The sequence below is a fragment of the Heptranchias perlo genome, chromosome 28 (genome assembly GCF_035084215.1).
Source record: "Heptranchias perlo isolate sHepPer1 chromosome 28, sHepPer1.hap1, whole genome shotgun sequence".
In the NCBI taxonomy this organism is placed as follows: domain Eukaryota; kingdom Metazoa; phylum Chordata; class Chondrichthyes; order Hexanchiformes; family Hexanchidae; genus Heptranchias; species Heptranchias perlo.
The window spans coordinates 26,892,163-26,904,189 of NC_090352.1; the positions used below are offsets into that span (position 1 = coordinate 26,892,163).

Sequence of the window (12,027 nt, forward strand, 5' to 3'; positions counted from 1 at the left end):
CAACAGTATAAATATGAACTGTTATCCAGCCCAACATGCATAGCATCAATGTCACAAAGCATGGCACAAATGTTCCAATAAATCCCAACTGTTTCTCTGAATCCCTCTTCCAACTAACTTGCTAGGCAGGAAAAAAGCACAACAGCAGAAAAATATCATCTCAGCAGCCTTAGCAAATCCAGCAAGTTTACTTTTGTGTTGTCACTAGTTTGGATCTGGCGGCAACACTAAACCAGTATAAAAGTAGCTTTAATGTCCTTAGGAGTCAGATTGCCACTCTGGCATCTAAATTTTACTGCCACTTTTGGGTCACACATCTGAAACCATTGCCATCAATGCAAAAGTGGTGGTATAAAAACAGTCTTAATTCCTTTCATCCACTTTATTGGTTATTACTAGCTAGAATATAGTCCAGTGTAATTATACTTGTAGACTGCCCTAGAGACTTATACAATCATAGAAGTTTACAGAACAGGAGCAGCCTATTTGGCCTATCTTGTCTGTCCGTGTCAGCTCTTTACTAGAACCACCCAAAACTAATCGCGCTGCCCTGCTTTCTCCCCATAGCCCTGCGTCATTATCTACTCTCACCTTAAAAGACGCAGCGATCTCTGACTTAATTATTCCTTGTGGCAAAGCATTTCATGCTCTTTCTGCATAAAGAATTTTTTTCCAACATCTTTCCTCATTCTCTTCTATGAATTGATGACTCCTTGTCACTGATTCCTCAATCAAAGGAAATGATCTGTCCCTTTTCACCCCCTCAAAACCCTTTATTATTTTAAAAACCTTCTTTAAATCTTCTCTTGACTTTCTCTGCTCCAGTGGAAATATTTCCAGAATCTATAGTTTCCCATCCTTCATATCCTCCTGGTGAATCTACATGAAATGCTCTCTATGCTTTGAGCACTCAAAACTGCACACAGTGCTCTAGCTGTGGCTTAACCATTGCAATGTGCACATTTATCATAAACTCTTTGTTCTCGTACTATATACCCCTATTTATCAAGTACAAAATGCTATTGATGTTGTTATGACTTTATCTACCTGTGCATGTGCAACTTTTTGGAAAGTACCTAATTTAGAAAATGTTTTCCTCTTTGATTTTTGAGGCATACCAAAGTTGTTTTGTAAGTAAAGGTTCTTATGTCAGTTGTTTTTCCTGATGGTATTTTTATATTTTGCTATTAATTGTGTCTTAATCTGCCACCGATCTGATACATTAATACCGAAATGCTGGTGTTTGTAGTAAGTTTAAAAATTTTAATGAACTTGGTAAGATGCATCACCAACATATTTTTGGACATCATAGATCAAAATTCTACTTTATTCAAAAATTGAGACCTGGAATGAAAGGCAACTGTCCATTGTGTAGTCATGGCCATTTAGACTCTTGGGAGCACTTTTCCAAGTAAATTGGGTAACTGGGTTTAACAATTTGAAATTAGTATGGACGTCGCCTTTTAAGTCACAACCGAGTAATCTTCACAGCTATATCTCTTAGATATTGCTGGTGAAGTTTAACAATGTGCTTATTCTTGGAGAGATGCCCTCATTCTTTTTTGTAGGGTTCTGGAAAGAATCCAGGCTACAATATTATTTTGCCCAACGGGGTTGTAAGATATGCAGTTCCGATAACACCGTGGCTTTATTGGAGTTTGTACTAAATTTTGGTGAATTTACAATTGCCAGAGGAAATTTGAGTCAAATTAGTGCTGGGAAGAGATGAAACCCCTATTTACAAATTGTTGCAGATGGGTTCTTAGAATTCTGGCTTTTTTCCTTCAAGGAGAATCTTGCTTATGTTTTTGTTGGCAGGCTGTAATGTTCAAAGGTTGAGAGTGTAATGTAGGAAGTGGCTAGCATCCCCTCGATTTGCGCACAAGCATGACTGAAAGATGAGATAAAGTCTGTCATTATAGTTGTTGATGCTCTCACTTTGCAGCAAATGGGTGGTTTGATGTGAAATGCATGAAAGACCCATTTTGTTCCATAACTGTGCATTTGAATTTGAAGGCCAATCTTCCTTCTAGGTTTGGATTTAGGCTGTGTCACCAGGCAGAGCTCCAGGAGATTTACTTCAGACCTGTGCATAATGTGAGCCTCCTGCAATTGCAGCAAGTAAATACTTGCTGTATGGTGTCTTCCCCAAAGCCTATGTAAAATCTGAATTCACTGTGTGGGGAATTGAAGCCAAAATTTTGGTGTATTATAAAGTTTTTGTTGGTAGCACTAGCTCCAATCCAACTTTGGAACATGTTGCTATTTCATTTTGAAGTATGGAGCACAGAGCTACATGAGTTATAATACAAGTCGTAGTATATGTAATATAATTAGGACATTGTACTTAACTATGTAGTGGTGGTGTGTAGAAGAATAAATTTATTGTCTAACATATGGACATTATATAGCAACTTGTAACAAAGTCAGGACATCACAACTTATTAATTTTGACATATAACTCACATCCTTTTCATACACCGTCAAGAATTATTTCACTAGTATGTTTTTCACCTTCCCCTGCCCTGCCCTGGAGTCCCCAAAGTAAAAGAGTCTTGGCATAATAAGACATAGAAAAGACATGATTATCATTCCAGGAAGAGCCACTTTTGTATTGTACCGGCTTTGTAAACAGTGAGGGAGTTTCACCAAAAATGGTAACTTTCTTGTTTATTTGAGTTGCTGCCCTTTTTAGTGTTTAGAACAAAAAAAAACTGTTTGTAAATACAGTCGAACGTACGATATTGAACCATCTCCCATCCATTCTGAATTGTTATGTGCCTCAACCCTAACTTTATTGTCTATGTCAGAATCCAGTGGTGCAGTACTGTATGCCAGTTTGGCTGTGTGATGTTTTGAGTCAGAAGATTAGATTGTCCTTTTTTTCTGTGGGAAACCTTGTACGTCCATTTATCCATCATTATTGCATTTTTGCTTATACTTTGTTCTTTGTGGAGTCAGAGCCAGCATTCTAGAATGCAAAAGGTAATGACAGCCTTTACTTGATTTTGTTTTCCTAATTTAAGAATGTATTTCTTGATATGTCCTGATAATTTTGGCTCCCTCATCACAGAATACAGCATTCTTCACAAAATTATGTTACATTGCACTTCACTGCAGGGTAGCTTCAACCACATTGATTCTATACCCAGAGCAAAGAAAACAGAGCCAGCCCTATGGAATATCGAGATCATCCTATATTATTAATGGGGAGAGACGAGGAGTTGTGGAGGAGCAACGGGATTTAGGTGTCCATGTACACACAAGTACAAATGCTGATGGAATGTGGGCCTTCACCTCAAGGGGGTTGGAATAAAAAAATTGAGGAAGTGATGCTTCAGTTGTACCTTTGTCAGACCCTATCTGGAGAGCAGTGTTCAGTTTTGGCACCGCACCTCAGGAACGATGTATTGGCCCTGAAGGGGGTGCAGCGCAGATTCCCCAGAATAATACTTGAGCTTTAAAGGGTTAAATTATGAGGACAGGTTGCATAAACTTGGTTTGTATTCCCTTGAGTTTAGACGGCTGAGGGGTGATCTAATTGAAGTGTTTAAAATGATAAAGCGATTTGATAGGGTAGTTACAGAGAAATTATTTCCTCTATTGGAGGAATCTAGAATAAGGGGGTCATGACAAATTAGCACTAGGCCAGTTAGGAGTGAGATCAGGCCGCATGTTTTCACACAAAGGGGGGGTGGAAATCTGGAACTCCCTTCCCCAAATGTGGGTGGATATGGAGTCAATTGAAATTTTCAAGACTGAGATCAATAGATATTAGTTAGATAAGGGTATCAAGGAATATGGAGACAAGGCGGGTAAATAGATTTGAAGTACAGAACAGCCATGATCTAATAGAACAAGCTTGAGGGGTTAAATGGCCTACTCCAATTTTTATGTTCCTATATGAGCATTTTCAGTACCAATTGGCCATATTAACCTATTGATTTCAGTACTTTGATATTGTATGAAGCAGTCCATTGGGACATTGTTATAAAATTAATCATTAAAGAGAAGAAATCTTTTAACCTTCAATAATGGGCACTGTTTTGGCAATAATTTTGAGCATGCAAGAGTTTCAAGCTTATAATGAACACATTCGGCCAGACAAGCCGGATGGTTCCACTTCATAGATCAGAAAATAGAAATTCCTGATGTTCATATGAGTATACAGGTTAAATGCAATTAGGCTTCAAATTAGTTATAGTTAATGCACTTTGATGGTAGAAGGACATGGATGAAATAGGTTGTCCTTCACGTAGTTACTACAGGATCTTGAGTCCCTTTGAAACTATTCTAGGCCTATCTATTTTAGCAACGTTTTTTGGATTGACCTCATTTTTAATTTCATTTTCTCCTAATGCTGTTTTAAAATTTTACTTTCGTAAGGGGCTGAATGAGAGCCACTACTCCCTATTTAATTCATGTGAAAGCTTTACATTTGCCAAACTGTTGCAGTTTATTTCAGGGAGCACAAATTTCTTTCGAAAGGACATGTTTATAAGAATTCAGTCAGTTTGCAGAATTGGAAAGAAGCAAAACCTGGTGTGACGTCAAAGCTTGCAACTGTGGTTTGTGGTCAAAGTTACATCTCATAGTAGTTTCATATTTAAAGAGACTGCACAGTATTGTGCGTAACTTGCCTCAGAGATCCCAAACTTTCCATGTAATGTTATATGTTGAAGTTCAGTCTTTTGAATGCTTTAATGAAGCAGCTTCAAAAATGTGGGAGCGTGTATGTCTCTGTGCTGTTGGCTGGGAAATGGCATTTATAGCTCCTCATTTATCTTGAGATTTTGTAGAATATGTTCATCACACAACAAGAGAGTCTGTTTCGTATATTGTCACTGTAACTGGGAGTTTTGGGAGGGGATTTCATTTCTGGAACAGTCTGAAACAGTTATCTCTGAAATTCTTTTCTAATCCTGTCAGGGAATGTTTGTGTTCCGAGAGCCACTCTGCTGCTTTAGTGTGAAGATTTACAGTATTATTTTGGGGTTTCGATTTTTTTTTTTTTTGCTCAAGCTTTAATAAAATAAAACAGTTGCAAAAGATGCAGTTGTAAGATATTTAATGTCATCTCATCATTCATATAATTGTGCTGATCTCTTGTATGCAAATGCCTTGCAGGACACTTGCTATGACAAAGGTGTTTTCTTCTACCCCCTTCTAAAACGACCTGTGTGAATTTATATATAGGCAAGTTTTTTTTCTTGCTGTGATGTTCCAGCACACTAATCCAGCTTGTGGAAGATGTGACACCTTCTGTGAAAGCTTGAAAAGTGCGCCTGAAGACTGGCAAGAGCAAATCCTTCTATATTTAAAAGAACAATACCTCAGAGAATTGCCCTGGTTTATACACAACCATTGTTACTGCACAGCCAAGTCAGAATAGAAGAGTCTGAAGCAGGAGACACTTATTATTCATCATATATATAGTCATGTTGGTGTACAGTAATTATCTAGATGCATCTTGAGTGCTGATATTGACCCGAACTGAGAGGTTTTAAGAAGGTGTAGAGGTGCCATAATAAGAATTACTGTTACAAAATGCCCTCCCCTCATTGAATCTGCAGGTTGTTATTTTCCTGTTTTTGCAGTGTGAACGGGAAAACTTGTGGCTTTCAGACTGGTAATCTACTCTGCAGTCAAGATTGATTGACCAATACTGCAGATGTTCTCAGGAGATTGCACCATTGGGCGGGTTTATACCATCAGAGTTAAACTGCACGTCTTTATCTCCTGTCCAATTTGTTGGGTTGAATACTATATTGCAGATCCTCTTTCCAGATGAGTAGGTTGAACTTTATACAATTGTGCACTGTCAAGTGTACCAAAGGTCATCATTGCTGCTGTACTTTCAACTGAATTAATATCAATTTGCAAGTAATGAAGCCAATAGCTTAAATCATTATTTACTTTAATCTACTGTTAATTCATTGTATGAATTTCATTTCCTCACTTGTCTGTTGAGATCATTTTCTGGTCACCCCTCCTAACATCTCCTTCCTTGGTTTGGCATCCATTTTTGATAGTGCCTCTGTGAAGTTCTTGGGACATTTTCCTATGTTAAAGGCACTGTATAAATGCAAGTAGTTGTTTTGTACCATAGATTGCTGATATGTCTTGAGAAATTGTGATCTCTCTGAAATCATTAGTTTTCAGTTCAGTGAACCTGAAACCTGCATTAATATTGCAGTGATATGGCTATTTAGATGTTACAAAAAACTTTCTTACTTTCTCCCCCTATTTCTTTCCCCTGCTTTTATTTTAACTAATACATTTTGTTTTAACTTTAGCTTTTAGAATTTAATTGTGATATTATGTCACATGAAGCTCATACACATTGAATCTGAAGTCAGGCTTATATTTTTATTGAGACCTAGCTTGTGCTTCTTTCCAATATGACCCAAACAACTTTTTATAATAGTTTGGGAAAGCCATTACATGAAACCTTTTGGTTTGCCCTAGTTGAGCATATTCTTAGAGCAATGTGTGTTTAAGAGTCAAGGCAGTTCTTTGAAGCTCCTTTTCTTCCCTCCTTTTTAAATTTCCTAATGCATTCTGATGAGGGGGCTTGTTTTATATGGTTTCTCTATTAATGAGGGAGCCAAATATCGTCCACCGGATATTGTAGTTAGGAGTAGGGCAGAAGTTCTGCCTTGGATATATCTTATATGTGCTTGTAGCCAGGTAGGGCTATCTTCATCCATTGGAACTAACTACTTATTTCTATAGTTCATTTTATTACTGTTAAGTTATTTCTCTGATGTTGTAGTTTGTTTTACTTTAATAAACTTTTAAAAATCTTTTTCACAGCATAAGTGAGAGCTTCTTAACTGTAAAGGGCGCTGCCCTATTCCTGCCTCGAGGAAATGGCTCAACTGCACCCAGAATCAATCACTGGCGCAATAAACATGCAGGTAAATGCTCTACAAATGGGAATCAGTTATATTTGGGGTGGAATTGTAGCGAAGCTGGATAAATAGGTCCAGGACAATGAATATAACCCAGCAAAGCTGATACTAGAGATTTTAACAAGTCACCCAATGGATTCACTTTCTTGCCACGCCTTTTATACGTTCAAACCAACGTCCATCATTTTTCTCTTGGAGCATGGCACTGGCGCAAAGTTTTTTTTATTTAAAACAAACAGTGCGCATATTTTATTTCATGTTGTCTCCGCAAAGTGACTTGAATCAATGAGCACAGTTACATTCATTGTTAGTGCAGTGAATCGCAAGTCTGCACTGTGCTAACACACAAGCTATCCCAGCATCCTCTGAGTAGTTGGTGGTGAAGCTTCCATGTCTGTTAAGGTCAGGATTAAATAAGGAGCGGAGCCTAATTAATTATTGGTAATATTAATGAACTTCGGTGTACAGTATATATTTAACTTTTTCATCATGGGGAACTGTTATTACTGGAAGTCTGGCAGGTTGAGCGCTGGCACAGCTGTAATTCTCGGAGCTGAAAAAAGGAAGTTAGTTTATACTTCTGCTCTAAGTGTGGGGGCGGAGTGAGAATTTTGACTTCAGCACAAATATTGCAGAAATGCCTGATGTAAATCTTGACACTTGTGCAAGATTTCTCATCTGGCTTGGTTACCTCTCTGTAATAAAGCGTCTGAAGTCAAGACCATTTCTTTAAAAGAATTTTGATGACTTCATGACAAGTTCTGGTTAATTTTATGCTGTAGTTTATATTGCAGAACTGTGCCTTGTAGCAATACCAATTGCATCTACCATTGCGGTAGAAAACCCATGTATTTCTACAGCAGCCTGTTGCACATTAAAACGTGCAGTTTTTTAATCAAAATTATGCAGGAGCAAAATGTTGCTGGCTTGTACAAGGTCAGCTTACACAAGCTGAGCATGAGCCCTATAGCCACTCAATCTGTCCGCCGGTGGCAAAAAAATTGGCTGTCTCCACCAAGCCACTATCCATTTATGCTGTCTTTGTTGTAGGACAAACCACCTCTCTTGGTGTACCCAACTTCCAGTGGCACCAGTGCCACATCATTTACTTTGATTTTCTGACAACTTCAGGGCTGCAGATGGCAAAACAGAAAATGTGCCATCAATGGCAAACAGAATATTTTTAATAGTTTAACACCCTATTTGTTTCTAAGTGCTAATATAAACTGTTGAGTATAGAATGGGGTGTAGAGGATTTTTCCATTCACTTGAATAGTTTAATGAAACAGCTTCAAAAATGTAGGAGCAAAAATTTTGATAAATTTGGATTCCTTTTGCCACATCTGAAGAGCTAGTTCACCTGAAACAGGTGACCCATTTATATATGAAATCACGCATTTAGTTTTACTAGTACTGATGTGAAAAAAACACATTGTGTAATACACAGAAGATTACACAAATTAATGGCTTACTGAGAAAAACACTCATGACTCACTCATGCTTCATGCGCTGAATACTTGATGATGTAGGAGTTCCTTCTCTGTTTACTTTTAACCCATTGTAAAATGAATTATCATTTTAATAACCTTATTGATTTTACAAAAATCTTCTTTCAAGCACAAATCCCTGAAATAGTAAATTATTTTATATGTTTGACAGAAAAGATTGTAGAGAGAATTGCATGTAACATAATATATCCTGCTTAAACTTATAATTTTAGATCAAAATTGTTTAAGAATTTGTTACTGCCATTTCCTTCCCAAAAGAAAAATCTAGTCCAGCATTGTCATGAATCATTTCACCTTAATATCTTGAACTAGGCAAACTATTGCAAGTAATAATAGCAGACTATAAGGCTGGAATTATACTGTGCTTGGTACAATTTAAACTGGTGTGAGATGGCCTGCAGTAGAGGTCTCATACCTCCCAATATTAGTGCACTTGGTAGTTATGCTACCATTTCTGCATTGATGCATAACTCTTTTGTCAATGTGAAAGTAGCAATATAACTAAACCCACAGCAGAAGTGCAGATCTGGCCATCCAGCGAATCTGATAAAACAGAGCTCTTGTGCCCAGCCTCTGCAAGCTAAAGTATAGGCAACACAAACAAAACAGTTGATGCCCTACTAGTTTGCTATCCTCCTATTTTAGTGTATTTCAAAGCTCATTCATGTGTGAGATTGCCAGACTTGTTTAACTCCCATCTACTTCCTGAGGTTTATACTGGGAGGGAATTAATCATTTCCTATCTTTATTTACCCATCTTTAATTCCCTTATGTAATATTGTAATCTGATGGAAGCACTTACACAAAAGTGTTGAGGAATAAATTGTTCTATATGAGAGAGGTGGCATTAGAATACTGTATAAGCCTTCCTATTTGCAGTGCTGTTATGTTTAGTTCACAAGGCAGGTTCTTTAAATTGTTTGAGTTAATGGGTTGAAATATTTTGTGCACAGTAAGATCATGTTGCAGCTTGAAGAAACGTTTGCATCATTCAGAGGATCAAACTTAAATGATTAAGTGCAGTGTTAGCAAAAGCAGCATTCCAGATGCTTTCAATTTTCTGTTGTTAAATTTGTCTGCTGGCAAAGAAATGAACATAACCAAGAAATGAAGAACAAGTCACTCCAGTGCAGTCTAATTTCCTAATGTAATGCAATAGTATTTGGGTGTACAGCAAAATGTTGGAAATATTTAGATGTTTGCCTTTGGGTCATGTTGGTACGTGAAGACTAGCAGATATGCTGTGTGAAACGTACCTTTGTTCCCTGTGGACATGAGTCACCTAGGATGTGGCTCATTGTGGCAATGCTCTAGTTTTTTATTTTATAATTACCTGCTTCTGATTTAATTCTGTATTCAAGTTTTCTTATGCTAGTTTCTGCATAGTCAATTGCATATATGAGGACGGTTTCTGCTGTTGCAACCCATCAGTCTGTCTTGAATATGACTTCTTTGTTATCCATTGTGTACAAATGAAAAGATATAAATTTGTATTCTCCAGTGGTGTGATGAGAATACCATACAACACCTGAAAACAGAAATATCCACCTTTCTGCTGTTTCTTCTGAGCAGTCAGAATAATAAGACAGTAACTAATTGTCATAAATAATCAGTGATTTATTGCAACTGTTCCAATAGCCTTATGTTATGTAACATAACTTGATAAACATCTTGTTATAAAAGCCCCTTGCTTGATTTTCTTTTACAATCTAAAATTCATTGCTGGTTAGATCCTGATTTCAGAAAGACAGCACATGGTATCTCTTACAGTCAGAATTTGTTCCCCACAGCTGCATCAAGTGACCTCTCAGTGGCTGAGCATGGATAGTCACCGATTTAAGAGTTTTCGTAGTATTGATGGAATCTTAGTAATTGGGTCATTACTTGTGATTTAATCCGGACAGTGCTTAGGGAGGGTATAAGTAATAAGTTCACATAGTCAGTTTCCATTCTAAATGTGTACAAAGAATTTTATAATAGAACTATTTTTAAAAACAAAAGGAAAAAATGTATGATTTTACAATGAGGTCTGCGTGCCTCGTCTAATTATCCCTTCACCTAAAAACTACACTTGATTTTAACTCCATGAGTGCACTTAACATATTAGGATTTAAGTATTATCCACCTCCAAATGGGAAAATATGCACAGCTATGCACATGTAGATGAGTCACATGTGGCTATGTATATACATAAGTGATGATCATAGAGATGACGGTAACTGAAATTCAGTGAGCTATTACAAATACTTGGGACTAATTAGTGACATCATTTCTTTAACTTTTCTAAATCCAGCTTCTTACTTTTTTTCCTTCTTCAAAGGTGACCTTCAACAGCACCTGCAAGCAATGTTCACCCTTCTTAGACCTGAAGACAACATCCGATTGGTGAGTTATCCATGTATATGCAAATTCCTCTGCCTTTTCTTTTCATTGGATTGATGCAGATTTTATGATCTGAAGTGTGCCTTTGGCAAAACCAAGGAAATGTTCCCACATCAATTGAATTATTTGTTGTTTCATATTCCCATGTACCATCCAATCAACTGAGGGGGCGAGAGCAGCTGATTTACTTGTTTGCAGGCCTTTAGCCAACTCTGACCTTGAATCAACCTCTAGGAGGTGTGCATTAACACTGGATTGATTCACTAACTCAACTCTACCCACTGCCCCTTCCCCCTTACTACAATTGAGGATTCATTATATGGTGAGTTTTGAGGGCGTAAAGCAGGGGCTGGGCATTCTCTAGATTGGGAGATGGAGAATTGGAAACGTACCAAATCGGGAAACTTTTGTGTACTGCTGACCCAGAGTGGCATTGGCAATGATCAGTGATGAGCTGGCCTGATAGTGCTCAGTTAAGGAGTGTTGCATAGTTTGGGATGTGGAATCTAGAAAAGGATGGGTACATTACATTTCTTTTAAGAGAAAAATAGCTCTCTCAGTGTAGCCATTTATTGCAGCAGTCAAGTGCATGGTGGTCATGATGAAGGATATTATCATCCACCCAAGAATTGCTATTTGCAGTTGCCAGATTCATGCTGATACATAGAATAATCTATTAAAGTTTCTGACCTATATATAGCACTTTCCTAGCTTGTTGTTTGGAGATTCTTAATAACCAGCAGAAAGCGTTCACTGTAAGTAGAAATCAGCATCCATTCTATTTACTTCATAGTTTTATACTGTTATATTTGTACTATCTTTTTCTGAAATTATTCTGATGCAGATTCAATTCCAAAGTGAAACATGAGGCACGTTTACAAGATAATTATGGTCAATGGCAGGAGCTTGGTACTCCTGCCTCTGGCACACTGTAACATAAAGCTGGCAAATTGCATGTCCAGCAGCAATCAGACCCCAACTTCTCATGGTTCCCAAGAGTAGAGGTCAGAGCCATGGAAAAACTAGAATCTCTTTGCATTCGCTCTCCAGTGGGGAACTGGAGGCTCGCAGGAGTAAAGTGCACAGATTGGCACTTGCAGATCGCAAGCCTCTGGCAAGACTGGCATTCTCCCAGTGCCCTAGCAGCAAAATAAAGATGTTTGTTGTGTAAATTCTGCATGCCAGAATCCTGCAATTCTAAAGCTCACCCTCAAGATATAGAA

General features: G+C 37.7%; 1 protein-coding gene across 2 annotated transcripts in view; it reads left to right on the forward strand.

Annotated features, from left to right (window-relative positions):
• ssh2a (slingshot protein phosphatase 2a) overlaps positions 1-12,027 on the forward strand; it is a 140,617-nt gene that overhangs the window by 91,715 nt on the left and 36,875 nt on the right. For both annotated transcript variants that reach the window (XM_068008262.1, XM_068008261.1), the window contains 2 exons: positions 6,817-6,920; positions 10,743-10,807. In XM_068008262.1, the coding sequence (XP_067864363.1) occupies positions 6,817-6,920; positions 10,743-10,807 (169 nt within the window). The remainder of the gene's footprint in view (positions 1-6,816; positions 6,921-10,742; positions 10,808-12,027) is intronic.